The sequence below is a fragment of the Morone saxatilis genome, unplaced genomic scaffold (genome assembly GCF_004916995.1).
Source record: "Morone saxatilis isolate NCDOM2014 unplaced genomic scaffold, NCSU_SB_2.0 Contig7, whole genome shotgun sequence".
Taxonomy (NCBI): domain Eukaryota; kingdom Metazoa; phylum Chordata; class Actinopteri; family Moronidae; genus Morone; species Morone saxatilis.
Genome location: NW_023340246.1, coordinates 6,724,752 through 6,742,939, shown reverse-complemented (window position 1 = coordinate 6,742,939; position 18,188 = coordinate 6,724,752). Strand labels below are relative to the sequence as shown.

Sequence of the window (18,188 nt, the reverse complement as noted above, 5' to 3'; positions counted from 1 at the left end):
TGTGGCCAATTTACATAAAAAAATAGAAATTACTTTTATATCTGCATTGTAAATGAAATGTCATCAAATAAAAGTATTAAAACTGAGGATAATATAATTTTAAAGACGAATAGAAGAATGTTATGCTATTACTTCCCTATTAAATATCTGAACTGTGGAACAAATTGTTCAAAGCCGGCATGTATGCCAATCATACTATAAATATTTAAAATGCTATTAATATGTGGTGGAAGACGTATTCAGATCATTTACTTAAATAAAAGTAGCAATATGGTGATGTAAAACTATTCCATTACAACTAAAAGTCTTGTATCAAAAGTAAAAAACTCATTGTGGAGAATGTCCACAATGAAAGTTGGAGATAACTTTAACTGCTTCATATACTGGTAATCCAATCTATAGCAATGCATCATATTTTATTGAGTGATTCCATGTTTTGCATGCAGAAAAAACTTAATCCCAAAATTGACTACATTGATTAACTGTTGGATAAATGTAGTGGAGTATAAGGTTTGCCTCTGAGATGTAGTGAAGTAGTACGTAGCAGAAAAAGAAAATATTCTGAGGTACTTGTAACCTCAGAATTTAAAGAAACGGTATTTGAATAAATGTAGTTACATTCCACCCCTGCCAATAATATAACACATACTATGTTGATGTTTTCCACAGGAAACAAAGCATCAGCTCCAAAACAATGGAAGATTGAGTAACGTGTGACGTGGATCTTGAACGGAGTGAATTCACAAAGCCACGTATTCCAGTGACGCAGCTGGGAAGTTGTCCATTAGTGTATATTACACTGATAAATAGATAAATTGTTTTAATGTAAACATTTTTGTTTCATTTTCACATGTACTGTACAGTCATCTTAGATATATAAATATATAAGATTACCTAATTTATATAAATGAATGTATATCATTACTTGCTGTGTTTAGCTCTACAACACTGTTGTTTATTTATGATATATTATTACTGAGGGCTTATGATATGAAATGAATAAATGTTGTAGAGGTTGTTTGGTAGACCATATAAATGTGTGTGCGGTGTGTTTCTTTGCTACAGTAAAATAAGTAACACAGAGGAGTGGACACTGGTAATGCAGATTTAATAATCAAAAAGCTATCCAAAAAAATATATTTTTTAATGTACACTTATTTGGTCTTCTACAGAGCTTTGAATGACACTGTATAGCAATGACAGGGAGGTTTCTGTTGAGTCTTGTCCCCTCTAGTGGTCAGTTGTGTTATTAGCTTTGTAACAATACAACTACAGAAGAAAAAGTGCTTCAATTGTGTTCTCCTCAACATTTTTAGACATCCCCAGAGGGTTGTATAACAAGGTTAAATTACACTTGGAACATTTGAGTGGGACTATTCAGCAAAAAAGTGCAAATCCAGAATTTGAAAGGGTAAAATCTGAATTTCATACACCTCACTTCCCCCACAAGTGTGGGTATTTCTTGCAGTGCTCAGGTAATAACAAATAAAGATCAAAATAAAACATTTACATCATATACACGCCTCTATCAATTCTTGTACCAGGACATCAGGACAATTGAAAACACGTCTTATATCGTCCCTAAAACATACTCAAAGCTGTTAGTAGAGTGCCATGTCACTACAATTGGTGTCCTGCTTTAATGAAGGATTAGACCTCAGAGACTGCACTGCATTTTGTCAACAAATAAATCAAAGAAAAAACATGGCTCAGAGCTTCTTTCAGGTAAGCTTTCATTTTCAAAGCAGCAACATGTAAACATCACATCTGAATAGGCAGCCCTTTCCAAATTGTTTTCTGATACAAGAATAAATGTGACATATAACTTATGCATGAGTCAGTTGTTCGTGTTTATGCCACATCCACTTTGCCTTGCATACTTCCAGTCAAATATATCAAAGTAACAGGAATACAGGTGCACACGTTCAGGAATTGAGGTGTTTGTTAAGAGGCACTATAAGGAGACCTCTGTGGTTGTGCTGGGGTTTTGGCTGGGAGCTGGACTGGATGGGCAGGAGGTCTCTGGACTCCCAGGGGTCCGTATGGTAGTTTTCCGTTTCCCATTCCGCACCGTAAGTTCCTCTTTGGGCTTGAAAGTCAGAGGCACGAAGCCGTCCGCATCTGCCACAAGTACAATCCACAATGGACCTGGACAAACAACACAAAGACTATTAGCTAAGCATGGTTCTCTATATATTTGAGCTAATTATTAAATTAAGTGAAAAATATAGTTTGTGATATAGCTATTACTTGCTGCCGTGTCTCTGTTTAGGGACAGTTAGTCTTTGCTACCGCAACAAAACACTACGCACATTAAACAGTGGTAAGCCGCTTTTGTTTAAAACCTTGTAATCTGACCTGGGCTTCTAATCACTTCCAATTATAGTTTACGCATGTCAACAGAAGAACAATGCTAGACAATGTGCAGTACAGTAAAACATGAGGTTCTTTATCAATTCAAATTCTGAATGGGTGACGTAAAGGTTTAAAAAAGCTACCAAGAGTAGCGAGAGTTCCACTTTGGACAACCTATCTGATGACTTGCAGGGGAAGGCCATCACACAAGCTTGCTGAAAATACTCACAAGGGGAGACCTTCCTAATAGGCCTACAAGGAGTTTTCTCAAAGTGGTTTTAATTTATTAATCCTGCACACTCTGTGTCACAACGTGGTTAATCTCGCAGGCAATGCAACGCAAAGGTTTTAAGAAGGCAGCTTAGATACAGCTTCTTAGTCAAGAATTCTAAGGTTTAAATTGACTTCTAAATGACACCAAACTGAAAGCGGTTCAGTCGTGAAAGTGATGTTTGAGTTCGTCATTTAAAAAAGACTGGAGGCACAAAAGTACAGTATTTTATTGATGGATTCAACGGGCTGCACGTACCGTACATCATCTCCACAATAGTTAGGTTGAAGAGGTCTTGGAGGGCACGCAGACACAGCTTCCCATCACACAGCAGCACTGGCCTCCGCTCATCAATGAACACATTCTCTGATAACTGCTTCTGCAAACGCACAAAGAAGGACAAAGTAAAGGAGGGCTGCAGCTAAAAAGGATTTCTTTATTGACTGATTTATCAATAGTCAATCATTTTCTTGATTAATCAGTCAGTTGTTTGTCAGAAAACGGTGAAACATGTTTATCACTGTTTCCCAAAGCCCAAGGTAACAAAAAAGATAAACGCTGTTATAAAAGTTAGTCAATATCTTCATATGATATCTGATAATTAAATACACATTAAACTCTTGCAGGGATTATGGTAGCCTTGTTTCTTCTAGCTAGGGTTGTTATCCCTGCACAGTCACAAATACACACAGAAAACGGAGTAAAACTGTACCTGACATGTGACATTGACATAGGGGGGTTCACAGGCATTGGGGTAGACAGTCAGCGCCTTCTTGCCATTCTGGGTATAATCTCTGATTTCTGTCAGGCACTGCTGCACATCTGCGAAGCGTGTAAAAAGCCTCTCCATGTTGTGAACGAGCTGCTCCAGTCCGCGCTCCTTGGCCATTTGGCCCGGGGTCTTCTCAGGCATAGGCAGCGTCGGGTCTGAGTGAAGCTTGTCCGACGGCTCCAGGCGAGGAGAGCTGGACCGGCTGGAGTCTCTGCTGGCCTGGCCGGCCACCGCCAGGCTGGACATGCGGTTGACGTGGTCCATGTCGAAATTTTCCACCGTGATGGAGGACGTACTGGACAGGGCTCTGTCTGACGCTCGGTCAGAAAAGTCCACAGAGCTGGTGACGGGGCTGGGCTCACCGCTCCTCACCTCCTCCACCAGCCTGCGCCTGTTAGCTGGTGAACGAATTACCCCCCCTCCAGGCAACACCAAGTCCTTTATCCCTGGGCGCTCCCTCTCATCCTTAGATAGGTGCTCTGAGTGCCTTCTAATCCTTGGGCAGAAATTAGAGGTGGACTCATGGTTGTGAGCAGACGGGGATGGCGGGATAGGAGTGTCTCCGTCGTACATCCACTCTTTGGCCATGAGACGAAGAATGTATTTATCTGTGTTAGAGGACGGAAGGAAGGCAGGGTCGTTGGACTTCTGCCTGCCCACCATCAACAGCAGCATATTGTCACTGAGGAAGCAGACTCCTTTGGGCCTCTCGTTTGTCTGTAGAGATATCTGCTGAATGTTCGGCATGGCAGAGGCGGTGATGCAGTACACAAGCACCATGTTGCAGGTGTTGGAAGCCACTGCAACTGTGGAGCCACGGGGGTCAAAAGCCACAATGTCCGGAACCAAAATCCCTGGGATGCTGACCTTGCGGGTGGTGGTGACTTTACGCTCATAGGTGACCAGGATGAGGTGCGAGGAGTCCTGGCCAGAGCCTGTCATGGTGTCTCGTCGACGCAGGTGAATAAGGGGGCTGGGGTCGGAGCGACGGTGCCTCGCCAAGAGGTGGGTGAGGTCTAGAGGGCCCGAGCTGGGGAAGAAGGACCTGTCCGATTCAGACGATCTTCTTCGCGACTCCAGCGGGCTGTCTTCATCTGAAGTGGCGCCATGCGAGCCGTGGCCATGCGGGGATTCGGCCTCTGGCGGCACGTCGAAGGACATGCCGGCATTTAACCCGCAGATTTTATCCAGAGGCAGCTCTGTAGCCACAGCTACTTGAGCCTCCCCCGTGGCCTCGATGGCACAGATGTAGCCTCCCACATCAAAGATGGGGCAGAAGGAGCAGGCCACCAGACTCTTCTGGATGTCATTCCAGATGTAAGAGTGAAGAGCACTGCCGATAGCCACCACCAGGCGCGTACCATCCTTAGTCCAGCACGCACAGTGGATGAGTCCACTACCTTTTATGTCTGCTTTAGTTCTCCTGTTGTCCACCCTGACAGAAAACAACACAGAAGTGTCCCTCTTGGTCAGCACAGCCAGAATGTCCAGTTTAGGATGCCACACACAGCCTTGGGAGAGCAAGGGGAAAGGCTCACTCATCTCACAGGTCTGAGTGCACAGCAGCTTGTTCTGCTCGAGGGCACTGAGCTGCAGCTGCCACACGGTTACATGTTTCTTGTGCTGAACAGCAAGCAAGGCAGGGGAGTCAGAGCAGCAGAGCGGGCCCCAGAAGAGCCCGAAGACATGCTCAAACTGCCCGATTACATTAGTGTCCCCAAAGTTCACCTCGCCATTGATGCAGTAGAAAGCCGTCAGGCAGACCTGCTTGCCGTCCGTCCAGGCTATCCCGTGCACCGGGTGGATGGCTTTGTGTAGAGTGTTGAGACCTGTCCTAAGTAGCTTTGCCTTACCAAGATCCATCCTGGCAGGTACGAACACGCTTTTTTTAAAGAGAAAGAGAAAAAAATATGACTCAGTAAGTTGACATTGATGACAGAGACTGTATCTGATGTGAATGGGTCCTGCACTAGAGTAGCTATGGCTACCTATGCAGATTAAGAATAGCAAAAAGCCTCTCTCCTGTCTCCTTCCAAGTACATGCCTTAATCCACTCTGCCTGAGCTGAGGCAGTGGTGACGAACACTTATAGCTGCTTATGCCTGAATGACCTTAACAACACACCGGTCCTGTTAGGACCTCAGGGCATTAACAGTACTATGGGTTGAGTTGACAGTATTTACTCTTTTAGATCTGGTGAAACAGCCATGATCACTTTGGACAGACGAGGTCGTCCCCTTATCAAATAGAGACGTTGTTCCTCATCAAGTGCGATATGTCAAAAGAGTAAGATAAAGAACATTTGTTTTCATTCATTTATTTTTTATTTTAAATATTATTAGCAATTGTCAACTTTGATACTGGAGTGCATTAACTTGATTTAAATTGTAATATAACAACTGTATATACTGCACTGTACTTGATTGATTGATTGATTGATTAATTAATTCGATTTTGGGATTATCAGACACAGGTAAAAAGAACAAAAGTCCAAAGGATAACTCTTGTTAAAGTGAAAAACACTACTTTCCAACATGGTCCCAAAATATCATGAGAGAAAAAGAAAACACAAAGAAGCACAAGACATTCAGCACAATCCTGAGATCCAAAAGCACATCAAGAAAACAAGGATGTCTTTGCAAATGTCATTACAATTCTGTTTGTTTCTGTTTCATAAAAAAAGTAACCTAACCTGACCTCTATAAGCCCCTCTCATATCTAAAGACTTGAGCTGAAGCCTTGTTACAGGATGATGTTGCATATATTAGCAGTTATTAACAGTTATTACATGTGTCGTCAAAATGAGAAGGTTACAAACTTATCCTCCATTATGAGACACATAAGTTTTCCAGTTCACACTCACAAGTAATCATTGTATTTAGTCACCGTTTATATGTGGCAAGCTAACTAATAATATACTTTTATACTTCTATCACATACTTGTACTCTACACTTACCTTATAAAAGCGAAAGCATCTCATGTGGAGTCCATGTGAACCGCTGAAAGTGGGTTTCTCGTCTATTAAATCACGTTTTGCCGGTTGAAATGTGTCTCTAACGTTCACTTCTATTCAACTCGGAAGCAAAATGAACTGCAGTAACGGTGCATTGTGGGATATGTAGTTGAATTATAGTCGTCTTGCTTTTGTCATCTTGTCCGCTCGAGGGCGCTGCGTGTGTTAATGTGAATTGCTGGGCAGTTTAAGGTAAAAATAAATAAATATATGAATGAATATGAATTTACTACATTAAAGAATATAGCTAACAGAAGATGAACAATAACCTGGCATAAGACAGCGGTTGATAAACAAACATTTGACCGCTTGAAACTCAACTCAAGTCAGTTTTATTTGAAAAGGCTGAAGACGACGTACGTGGTGTAGTTGTCGATCTCGACGCTGTCTCGCTCCAAACGGGAAAATATCTTGTCTGTCTCACGGTTGGCTGCAGCTACGGGTCGGTAGTGGTCGGTGAATGCATGGTTTCCACCGATACAGCCCGACTTGTATCCGCAAAACGGGTAACGTCGGCTGTCGAGACGGCTTTTTAGGCTTTATGTTTCAGAGCTAGCTCATTTTTTGAAGTAGCACAACCATGGGTGTGGAAGTCGAGACAATATCTCCCGGTGATGGTAAGTTGATTTATCCGCTTGTGTGTGCTTTGATGCGGGGGTGGTGGTGGAGGTCGGGGTTCGGTAGTTCCCCGGAATGTCGTTCAAATCTTGTTTAATATCAGCATAATTTACATAAAATATCAAGTCCACTGGTATATGAGGTAAGGGAATTTAGTCGTTAGATAGCTAACAACTGATAGCAGTATTTCTGATATGAGTAGGGGTCTTAAAGCTCGATTATTTTACTGAGTTAGTCATCATCACTTTACGCTGCACGGCATCTTTCTAGAACTCTCCACACTTTACTGTTAAATGGAGTAACGTTAAGTCTGACAAGCTTAAACTGTAAGGCTCTTTAAACTGAGTATTTGTCGAAGCTTATTTCTTTCCGTCCAACGTACTAATAATGTAATTAACCAAGAGGCATTTGATAGCCCCTCACCCTGGAAAAAGAAGCCTCCTGGCTAAAGTTTCAACATGACGGTGAGACCAACACACTCATATCTGACTTCAGTATGTCTGCTGGCATAAGATAGGTATGGCATTCCTCACCAGACGTAACCCAGTCATTGTTAATCTACAAGATTAGCCTGGCAGCCCCAGAGGCTACAAACACACAATAACACTGTTTTCTCTTTCTTCTTAACAGGAAGAACATTTCCAAAGAAGGGCCAGACATGTGTTGTTCATTACATAGGTAACTAACTCTCTTTGCTTTTGGCAATCATGAAACCAGACGTCTTTCCTGTCTCCTTGTTGAGGGAAGAAATTTGTCACAGTGTGTGTATGTGTGTGTGTGTGTGCGTGCTGTTGTTGATGTTTTTTTGACAATACATATGAGCACAACAGGGCTCAGTTTGCTCTCTGTGAGACATGTATTCACCTGTGTGTGGCTTACGGTTTCAAAGATAGGGTGGAGCTGTCGCCACACCCAGAGATAAAGGATTCTCCTTTGTTTTGATGGAGAAGTTGGGTGTCTCATGGCGTCAGTGGCATTTTAGAGACGGCTAAAACTTGAATGTGCACGCACATAGTACACTCTTGTACACACACACACACGTTTTCTTTTTTCCTGTTTGCCTCCTGTCAGATTGCCCAATTTCGAGGCGGGGCAGTAAGACGGCGAGACGTTTGGCAAATAAATTTGGGTTATTCTGTGCCCCGGGGTTGGCCGTCCAGACAACTAGGTCAGACAGAAAGTAAACAAAGCCTAGTTCACATGTCATCACTGTCTGAGTATCACAGCGTTAGTACATGCTTATAAAAGTTATTGCACAACCCGTAGCGTTGGCCCTGTGGTAAATAAGTTTAATTCAAGAGTGCGAGTATTGTTTTATTGTGTGTATGCATGTGTTAGTCTGTAGCCCATTCCTGCATGTCCCTGATGCTGGGGATTTCCATCGTTTGAAATGTTTCAAAGAATTTCTGCTTTGTTTGGACTAGTGCGTGTGTGAGTAGTCAGAAAGAGGCCAGCTCTGGATAACAAATGGTGCGTTGTTCGGCTTTTTGGGACAGTGGGAAGAACTAAAACAGATTTCCCTTTGGGCCTGATCCCTGCAGAGATCAGCTTCTGTACAAGTTTTGCTATAATTGGAAATGTCAGCATGTGAAGCTGCACAGAGAGGGGTTTGGTACTCACCCTTTGCCCGTTGGTATTGTTTCTCTCGACCTAGCGTTAGTTGGATAGTCAATAAGCAAAAGCAGGTGATGAGTTTCAGCACCTCACGCCCCCACTCTAGAATCAAACCTACTTTGAATGCACCTCTTGTTTTTCTGTGTTCATTTCCTGTGCTCCGTTGTCACAGTCATATCATTGACGTCTGTTTTCTGTCTACTCATCAAATCTCTGAAAGGAACAAACCTGACTACAGTTTGCAATATCTGTTAACACCAGGATGTGCAAGAGCCTGGGAATGGTCTCTGTGGTTATTTAGAGGAAATGTAGTACTTTTGAAGGCGCACAGAACAACCTTGTTCTTTGTTCGAGTTAGAGTCCTGCCCATCTCTCTTTTTTACTCTTCCTCTTCATCTCGCAGGATTTATCCATAAGCTCCTGGTATTTTGGCAGCAGTGGCACACAAAATGCAGAGTTAAGCCAAAGCAAGGACCTCGCTATAAATATGTTGTTGTATCGGCAGGGGAAGTGTGTTCGCTGTGGGTAGATGAAATATAATACACTGGTATTTAAAAGTAGATCTGTACACCGTGTGAAAATCAGACTGTAGTGTTGAACGCAAGCCAGGAGATTAGTCGAAGAATGTTGTTTTCTTAGAGAAAATTGTCAGAGCGTTTGTATTTTCATTAGTAGCATTAGCGGTACCTCAGAGGGAGGCACCTGTGAACAAGTCACACATCATAAAATGATGCTTGAAAGAGGTACTTTCTTTTTACTTTACATTTGAATTGTGTTAACCTGGTGGGAGGACTTAACAGGCAGAACGTAATTCACAGAGGAAATACACTTCTATTTTGGTTGATCCCTATTAATTGGTGTAGTTAGCCAGCGTGGTTTATCCAGAAATGTATATGAAAGTTAAATGAATGACATTTTAAGATTACATGTTGTCTTTCAGGTCAGTGCTCTAGTAAATACAGAGACTAATGCATATTTGTTTAGTTTAAAAGCGCAAATGCAAGATCAGTGGAAGATCTGATAATAGATAGTACTAGTAACAGAGGTTAGCTGTAGATTTGGAACATAAGCCTTTCCGAAATCCTCCAGCTGGCTGCTAGTGCAGAGCCACAGACTGCACCCTCCACTGCACCGTGCGCTGGTGTTAGTTTTCCAGATAGCAGAGCAAAGATAAACAGTAAGGGTAAGAAGAGAGTGATTTCCCAATACATAATGGGATTTGAAAGCACTCTGTTTCCAGCCTTTAACATGAGGGAGCCTCATTCTCCCAGAAATTCTATCACACACTCACTGCCGTGCCCTTTTGATCCATACTTTCACTTCTGGGATTTTAAACATGCAGACACACACACACATGCCAGAGCACACAGATACGTGAGTGACCCCCTCTGACTCTAGTGAGAGTTGTGGTTGCCCAAATTAGCAGAGTGCTCATTGCCACAAGGCAGCTACGGGCTCTGGCTTCATGAAAGTGGCAGGACAGAATAATTAGAAAGGCTGCTCGCGCTTCCACACACACATTCTCGTTTCTGTCATGCCTGACTGCAGGTCTGCTCACAGGGCAGCAGCTCTATCTACAGCAGTGTTGCACAGACAGGCAGGCTGGCGTGGGTCAACTCGGCCTGAGATGTGTTGTCATCTGTTTTACTCTCGGTTTATCTTTCACTGGCCTTGCTATACTTTCACGCACCTACACACTGAGCTGCCCAGTCCAGCTAAAAATGTATCTATGTGTATGTATGACTTGTAAGGCTAAAGGTAAATTGGCTGATTTGTCAGGCTGTCACTGAAGAAAGAAGAAAATGGAAGCAAATCTGCTATCAGTCAATATGAAGAAGAGCGCAGCAGACTGTGGGTTTCCGTGATTAATGAAGTTTATGACGATAAACAGCCCGGTCTCAAGACACATGCGCTTTAAGAGCAGTAACCCTTACTGGATATGATGTCATGCCTAAATGTGGACGTCATTCCTTACCATGTTTGAGCTCCAGACTTCACCATGAAACGTGCTGAAGTTGAGACCTAAAGGCCTTTGGTGTGTGACACAGAAATAGACTGAAACAGCGGTTTGTATGTCAGGAGATGCCAAACTCGCCTCCTGAAGGAGAATGTTGCGATTGAGCGCCGTGCCGTGCTGTGGGAAGTGTTCAATCCCCATATTGCAGAGTTAAAGAAATCAAGAAAAGAACTGATGTACAGCCTATAAATTAGGACAAAACATCCTGAATCAGCTTGAGCTTTTGCTGAATTATTGAATCCAGGCGTCCTGGTAGGGTAACACTACACCATTCAATATTGAGTTGTCTTGTGTCTGACGGGCCTTTCACAGCTTGTATTCTGATAGAAAGTAGGCAGAATATCTTCATGCCGTACCCTGGTAGTGATAATAATAATACAATACATAAAGAATTATCCAGCAAAGCCCACTGGTCCACTGAAGAGCCAGGACACCCCATAGCTTGCTCAGAACTGACTCTTGTTTGGCATGTATTATGATAGTATTAGAGTAACTTTTAAGCCATTGCCGAGGATCATTTTCACGCTATCCATGCCCCGGCAGTAAATTAGCTATTTATTGTCCATGCTGAAAATACTTGTAATTACACATCACACCCACTGCCCATTTGTCACACGTGACATATGAATGAAGCATGATTAAGATTCAATTATTTCCAGTGAGGCGAGCATGCTTGCAGCCGTAACATGCGGCGACACATATAAGTTTGTCACAGATGGATAGCTTTACACGCATCTCGTTTCATCCACACTTTTGCGGGGGTTGTTGTGCTGGCAACAGTCCTAGACGGGGACGAGACAGGATACAGTAAACGGAGTAAAAATAACCCCACCCCTGTGCGCCATGGCTTTTTGCAGAACTAGCCGGAGCACTACCGAGTGAAAGCCTTTCATGAAGAGAGAGTGTGGGAGCCAGCCTCAGGAAGGGACGGCTCCGGCTTTATTTTTGCTGAGACCCCACCCATTGTTAGTTTTCCAAATAGTGATAACAGAGGACTGATACAAGTGTGGTGTAGGAGCAGTTTTGGATGTTTGTTTGTTTTTTTGCTTCCCTGCAAAATGAAGCCACTGAGTGAAACATTTATGCATCTGTAGCCTAGTTTATATACTTCACATAGACTTTCAGTACATGTGCAGTTTACAATTTTAAATCATGCTGTAAATTAGTGAAATATTCAACTCTATATTTCTTTTCAGAACAATGCCGCTGTGTATTTTGTTCCACAGGAAACAATGAGCAGGTGGTGTTTTTGCAGTTGTGTCCAGTGCGAACCACAGTCCCTGTTTCTCGTAACCCCTCTGTCATGTTAGCTACTCCTTCAGTGCAACGTGGAGGAGCCTTTACCAACGAGTGTTGAAAAATACCCCCTTTTTACGTCAGCAGCATCTGACACCTAAATCAACCGGCAGGAGTCATTAGTGCATCGCTCAGGATATGATCCCTCACTGGCTTCCCACTGGTTAACATTGCCAGTCAGTGTTTCCTTGCATGTTGCAGCCACCGCTGCCAGAAACTGAACCCGCTTTTCTGCAGTTGACGCAAGAAGGTTTTGCCCCTCTGCCACTCGAGTGCCCTGTAAGCAGGTGGTATTTGCCTCGGTGTGTGCACTTGATGACTCCATGGTTGGATCGAGCCCAGCCTGCTGATATCTGGGCTGCTGTGATTCTTGGAAATGGCGCACCTACTAAGTTTAGGTGGGATGAAAGGAGAGAAGCAGTACAGTACCAACATTCATATGACCAGATGAGCCAGACACCATCACTAAACTTCAGTTAGCACGTAACTTTAAATGCCAAGTATTCACACTTGTTGAATTACGACAGAGTAAGATAAATCAAAGGACTATCACAGAGCAACCTCCAAAATGTCATGTCCAAAAAGTGGATGAAATTCTTTGCTTGATGCCACTTTGACTGCCTGTGAGACTGTGAACCAGGGTTAAAAAGTGAATTGTGTTAATGTTGTTCTGTATCATAATATTGATACAAACCATAATATAGTAAACCTTCTGGAAACTGAATTGAGATACAATGTAATTCAATACCCGACAGATGACAGTTAATTTCCCACAATGAATAAATGTATTACATATGTTGTGTATTTCTCTTAGAAAGCTTGGTATAATGTAGGATATTGACAAGGTGAAACTCATGTCTGTGTCTTTTTACCCAGATTGAGACTAATCATGTGACATTAATGAGCACAAATTCACACTCATTGTTTCAGTGACTATGCTAATCTTCCTGGTTTGTTTGTTTTATAATGGAATTTTGTTTTTGAAGTCATATATTGTGCCCTTCTTGACAAGCACTGCATCTCAGCTAGCTTGGCTGTCCAAAGGGTGATAATGGAGGACGGATACTGGTGTAGTGTAGGAGCAGTTTTGGATGTTTTTTGCAAAATGAAGCCACGAGTGAAACATCTAACCGTTTAGCCTAGTTGTCTTCATATATGTCGTAGCAAAAATGTATATATGACTTGCTCTCTTGGATGTTAAAAGAACAGAACGTCAGAACGTCAGAACTTGGCTTCAGATGGCAGCTTGGATTCACTCAAAGGAAAGCGGCCATAAGAAGTCAATGAGAGCATGGTAAAATGTCTGATAAAGTGGGGCCATTGTCTCTGTGCCTTTAGTAATGTGTAATGGCCCCCAATCTTCTTATTATCATGTCTAAATGGTCGGTCAGTGTTCTGAGGGAGCAGAGCATTGCTCCGCCTTTGTTACCCATTTCTCCCTGTGGTCTAGATACAGGCAAGCAATGGCCTAGTTAACTTAAAAAAAAAAATCCACTAAACCAGGCCAATGCTTCCTGAATTAACATTCCCTTTGTTCATTTGGGTAATTTAAACAGACTCAAGATCCTGATAAGAAGCCCCGTCAGAATGATTCCTCAGACTGGAGCCAGCATTGCTTTACTCCTTTAATCTTAAAATGCCTCATTCCAAATCATTAGCTACTGAGGAAAGGGCGTGCATTGATCTGGCGTCATGCTGATAAATGATAGTGAATAAGGCTAGGCACTAGTCACAAGAGCAGTTAACTGTACAAGTGCAAAAACCAGCCATAAAAATAAGTGTTCACTTTATTTTGTATTCAGCAAAATGTGTATATGGGTATTTTTCTAAGCCAGATACTATTGTACTCTCTGCATTTTGTTAATGTATTTCCTCTTTGGCAGGTATGCTGCAGAATGGGAAGAAGTTTGACTCCTCTCGAGACAGGAACAAGCCCTTTAAGTTCAAGATCGGACGGATGGAGGTCATTAAGGGCTGGGAGGAAGGAGTAGCACAGGTAAAAGTGAAGGGAATCCACCTTTTTGATGGTAGCTAGAAGTTAACTTATTCATTTATATTTTTGATGGTTGTTTAGAATAATAATCTTAAGTGCTAAAGGGAAGCTCTGGCATCCGAGACTGAGCTTCTTCTTCTTCTTCTACTAAGCAGCAGCAATTTAAAAGTGGTACTCCTCCCAGAACTACAAACGTTTTATACTGCCTTTGAAGCCGTTTCTGATATACTAAAAAGATTTTGGTTGGAGTATCAGTTTAATGTGCCACCAAACTTTACTCATGTGGTTTGTGTTGTGTTTGTTATGTGGCTCACTGTCTCACTGCCATGTCTGTTGATGTGTAGGGCTGTTAAAACGGCATAAAAATGAGCATACTCAGTTTTCTCTTTCTCCTGCACTTTAGATGAGCCTGGGCCAGAGGGCAAAAATCACCTGCACACCAGATATGGCTTATGGAGTGACAGGCCACCCCGGGGTCATCCCCCCGAACGCCACTCTTATATTCGATGTGGAACTGCTCAAGCTGGAGTGATGCCTGGGGTTTAATGTGAAGGTTGAAGGTTAATGAGGCTGCCTTCGCCACAACCTGTTTCCACAGGGAGACCATACTCGGCTGCTGCCTCCCACCATCCACCTGCTCTTCTTCTTTTTTTGATTTCTACAGTCTTCTTTTGTTCAATATTTAAACATACCTACTGCTGCTTTGTTGCCATTTTGTCATAATAGATACTGCAAGAAAATGTCCACATCACGCAAGACTTTTTCACACACACCGCGGTTTAGTTTCTGTTTGTTAGTCAGAGATGCTATTTTATTGAATTACATTTAAAGTTGTACATTTTGTTGAACCATGAGGAAATCTGATTAAAAGCCGTGCTACATTACAATCAAAACATATACTGCCTTACAGTTTCAACAACAGAGGAAGGGTACGTATGTTGAAAGTACATAACTTCTGCTCTGTATCTTAACTGGGCATTACATACCACTGTCTGCATTGCCACTTTGATGAAGATTTGTCCTGCTGAATGCTCTGAATGATGTTGCTATGTTTAGTATATTTTATATCCCTCATACACATTTACTGCAAGTGTACCCTATCCAATCTAACCCAATACAATACTGTACAGAACTCTGCAAGAGCCATTGCTACTAAGACAGTTTATCGACCAACTCTTGAATAAAAATGGCATGCACTGTCTGTGTTGACAAATCTGTGTCCTGTGTGTGATTTGTGAGTGAGTGATTAAGTTATAATAGAAAGAATGCCAAACGAGTTACTGTATGTCTGACAGGGGCTTCTTCAGCAATACCGCCCCCTAATGGCACACTTTATAAAGATGTACAGCAGCGTAGTGAATGGGCACAAATGGTGGGAACTGAAGTATTTACAGTGACTGATAGTATCCATCTTACACAGCAAATGGAATGAATGAACCACTAACATTTAGTTCATATCAATCAGTCCTCGTAATCACTGAATGTACTGACAACAAGCTGGCGTTGCTGATCTCTACCAAATGCAACAATCTTGAATGTTATATTTACTTCCGGTGTCCTAGGTCAAAGTTCACCCGCTGACGGGAGCGTGCCATTGGCTGACTGTTAATGTTATGAAACTTCATTGGACAGACGGACACACGCCTTTCGTCAGTCTAAGAGAACACAACAGACGACAAGGTCAGAAATGTATCTTAAAATATGTAGATATGTAAACATGTGTGCTGTTAAATATAGTGACCTGCCTACAAAATGGCTGATGTTAGCGGACATTCATACACGAATGGTTTATGTTGAGGTTATTTAGATAACAGTCACCGTTAGCTGTGCTCAGCACTATAGCTATTGTGTCAACATTAACCTACACGTGTTTTTACTAGTTTTCTATTCATTATAAAAGTTCCCATACTCGTCCACAGGGATTTAATCATTTTCTGTCTTCTTGACTTTTAGAAAAGAGGATATCCGGCTAGCTCACCTACCCTGTGATGCTAAAGCAGCTAGCGTAATGTTGACGTTGTCGCTGTCAAACAGTGTCACCCGTGAAGTGGAAATACCACACGATAGCTGCCCAAACCTCAAATGATTCTTTTCAGCTTTCCCTGTGTGACTGAGCTGAACTGAGATGCAGTAGCAGCTCTGCATTACTGGTTAGCCTTATGCTCATCATCCCCCTAAAGAAAGTGTCTCACTGTGGTACGTTGGTGGATGAGGCTTTCTCCTCTAGCTACAGCATGAACAGCCTTTTAGGGGTGTGTTAGGCTTTGTTATAGAAGATGAAATGGGACTCATTAGTGTTAAGTCCATGTGTACTGGCACCACTAACTCACCACATCACTTCATTATTGTTCCTCATGTCTCCCTCAGGTGCTCCATGTGTGTCTGACTGAGACAACAGTGAGCATGCTGACTGCACAGAGGGCATGTGCAGCGATGGCTGCGCGGCACCTGCTTAGAGCTTCTGTCACCTCAGCGCACACACACCGCTGTCTGATCCACACTTCCATACCATGTCAGGACCAGGCTGAGCTGCTTCCTGAATGGGCCAGTCTGGCTAAGAAACAGCTGAAGGGAAAGAACCCGGAAGATCTTATCTGGCGCACGCCTGAGGGAATCAACATCAAGCCTGTGTACACCCAAGCAGACTCAGCTGGCAGAGCGGATGAATTGCCAGGGGTGTTTCCGTACACTAGGGGGCCCTATCCCACCATGTACACCTACAGACCTTGGACAATCAGGCAGTATGCTGGCTTTAGCACTGTGGAGGAGAGCAACAAGTTCTATAAAGATAACATTAAAGGTAGGCCTACATTCAAACCTGTGCATCCATTCATTATTCTCACCACTTCAGATCTATTGTGCATTTACATGTTTTGTTTCCTTCGACATAGATTTTTGGACATCATGTCCATGAAACACATCTGAACCCTTTATTCAGATATTTTAACCTCATTATTATACTAGAGGCTGCACTTTGAATTACACAATTAGAAAACTAGCTTCATGAAGATGCAAAGACTGTAATTACTGTGGCATTGTATGGTCAAATATGTGTCATGCAGATGTAATCAGACTGTCCTTCAGAGAAGTGGACAGAAATTCAGAATAGTGCAGCAAGGCTGTGTATTTAATTACCATAATTACCATTGCCTCCTCCAGCCATCAGCAAGGTGAAATAAAGCAAAGGTCAACTTTGAATGTCTAAGTTCACCATTCATTAGTACTTCAGAGGCGGCACAAAACACTTTTGGTGGGCACAAACCAACAAAATACTTCAGAATAAAGTTAGATTATATAGATGGTTTGTGGTTGTTTTTTGTTTATGTCAGTTGATGTTTTCAGTAATGTTTGTTTAACGTTCACTCGTTATATCCCCACATTCTCGCAGGTTCTAATTCGCTATCTCTTTCATTTTAGCTGGACAGCAGGGTCTTTCCGTGGCTTTTGACCTCCCAACGCACCGCGGTTATGACTCGGACAACCCCCGAGTCCACGGAGATGTCGGCATGGCTGGAGTCGCTATAGACACAGTGGAAGACATGAAGATGCTCTTTGATGAAATCCCACTGGAGAAGATGTCTGTTTCAATGACAATGAATGGAGCCGTTATCCCTGTGCTGGCCATGTTTATTGTGACTGGAGAGGAGCAGGGCGTATCTAAGGCGAAACTAACTGGCACGATTCAAAATGATATTTTGAAGGAGTTTATGGTACGCAACACCTATATTTTCCCCCCGGAACCTTCCATGCACGCCATTGCTGACATCTTCGCTTATACCTCCAAGGTACCTACCGAATAAGTATTGCTTAAGTGATCAGCTTGTATGGGGCTTACTTTTTGTCATGCTGTTATTATATGTAATACTGGGATTTTTATCACTCTCTGTGTTACCAGCATATGCCCAAGTTCAACTCCATATCCATCAGTGGCTACCATCTTCAGGAAGCTGGAGCTGATGCCATCCTGGAAGTAGCCTACACCATCGCTAATGGCCTGGAGTACTGCCGCACTGGTCTGAAAGCAGGTTTAACCATCGACGAGTTTGCCCCAAGGTACAAAATATTAAGGTCTTGCCTATGTCCTGAGGAGACTGGTTTGGATTTACGTATTTGTAGCTCACAGTTAGGGTCGGTTAATGTATTTTTAAATATTATTCACAAAGCGAGCCTGCGATATTACTGACAATAATCATGTATGTTAGTAACACCTGAGCTCATGCCTCCTTTTTATGTTTCAC

At 42.6% G+C, this 18,188-nt stretch overlaps 4 protein-coding genes across 6 annotated transcripts in view; 3 read left to right on the top strand and 1 right to left on the bottom strand.

The window, feature by feature from the left end:
• mfsd2b (major facilitator superfamily domain containing 2B) overlaps nucleotides 1-974 on the top strand; it is a gene marked incomplete at its 5' end in the record, with an annotated part of 18,364 nt that extends 17,390 nt beyond the window's left edge. Inside the window, 1 exon segment of the mRNA XM_035678904.1 lies at nucleotides 670-974. Coding sequence (XP_035534797.1) covers nucleotides 670-706 — 37 coding nt within the window. The 3' untranslated portion in view covers nucleotides 707-974.
• Nucleotides 975-1,091: 117 nt separating this feature from the next.
• wdcp (WD repeat and coiled coil containing) lies at nucleotides 1,092-6,810 on the bottom strand. The gene is made up of 4 exons (XM_035678136.1): nucleotides 6,356-6,810; nucleotides 3,339-5,280; nucleotides 2,885-3,005; nucleotides 1,092-2,148 (listed from the first exon to the last, which is right to left on the bottom strand). The coding sequence occupies exons 2-4, from the start codon at nucleotides 5,259-5,261 to the stop codon at nucleotides 1,955-1,957; spliced, it is 2,238 nt and encodes a 745-aa protein (XP_035534029.1). The 5' UTR covers nucleotides 5,262-5,280; nucleotides 6,356-6,810; the 3' UTR covers nucleotides 1,092-1,954.
• A 3-nt stretch (nucleotides 6,811-6,813) lies between these two features.
• On the top strand, nucleotides 6,814-15,163 carry fkbp1b (FKBP prolyl isomerase 1B). 2 transcript variants are annotated; one of them, XM_035678138.1, is made up of 5 exons: nucleotides 6,814-7,029; nucleotides 7,446-7,547; nucleotides 7,661-7,708; nucleotides 13,841-13,953; nucleotides 14,354-15,163. In XM_035678138.1, exons 4-5 carry the CDS (start codon nucleotides 13,843-13,845, stop codon nucleotides 14,480-14,482), a joined length of 240 nt encoding a protein of 79 aa, XP_035534031.1. In that variant the 5' UTR covers nucleotides 6,814-7,029; nucleotides 7,446-7,547; nucleotides 7,661-7,708; nucleotides 13,841-13,842; the 3' UTR covers nucleotides 14,483-15,163. The 2 variants fall into 2 exon arrangements, with proteins under 2 accessions (XP_035534031.1, XP_035534030.1); XM_035678137.1 differs by lacking the exon at nucleotides 7,446-7,547 and having other exon boundaries at nucleotides 6,815-7,029.
• Nucleotides 15,164-15,507: 344 nt separating this feature from the next.
• Nucleotides 15,508-18,188, top strand: part of mut (methylmalonyl CoA mutase) — a 15,684-nt gene continuing 13,003 nt past the window's right edge. Inside the window, exons 1-4 of one of the 2 annotated variants that reach the window (XM_035678135.1) lie at nucleotides 15,508-15,630; nucleotides 16,318-16,750; nucleotides 17,368-17,735; nucleotides 17,846-18,003. In XM_035678135.1, the coding sequence (XP_035534028.1) occupies nucleotides 16,354-16,750; nucleotides 17,368-17,735; nucleotides 17,846-18,003 (923 nt within the window). In that variant the 5' untranslated portion in view covers nucleotides 15,508-15,630; nucleotides 16,318-16,353. Of the gene's footprint in view, nucleotides 15,631-16,317; nucleotides 16,751-17,367; nucleotides 17,736-17,845; nucleotides 18,004-18,188 lie in introns of those variants that run through there. The other variant, XM_035678134.1, reaches the window with a different exon arrangement.

What these genes read in the sequence shown, in the direction of transcription:
- wdcp (XM_035678136.1), bottom strand. Translation starts at nt 5,261, where the DNA reads ATGGATCTTGGTAAGGCAAAGCTACTTAGGACAGGTCTCAACACTCTA. An exon ending in ATGTCAATGTCACATGTCAG is followed by an intron (nt 3,006 to 3,338) that starts GTACAGTTTTAC and finishes GTGCGTTTGCAG; the next exon opens with AAGCAGTTATCAGAGAATGT. An exon ending in TATTGTGGAGATGATGTACG is followed by an intron (nt 2,149 to 2,884) that starts GTACGTGCAGCC and finishes TTGTTTGTCCAG; the next exon opens with GTCCATTGTGGATTGTACTT.
- fkbp1b (XM_035678137.1), top strand. Translation starts at nt 6,993, where the DNA reads ATGGGTGTGGAAGTCGAGACAATATCTCCCGGTGATG. An exon ending in ATGTGTTGTTCATTACATAG is followed by an intron (nt 7,709 to 13,840) that starts GTAACTAACTCT and finishes CCTCTTTGGCAG; the next exon opens with GTATGCTGCAGAATGGGAAG. An exon ending in GGGAGGAAGGAGTAGCACAG is followed by an intron (nt 13,954 to 14,353) that starts GTAAAAGTGAAG and finishes CCTGCACTTTAG; the next exon opens with ATGAGCCTGGGCCAGAGGGC.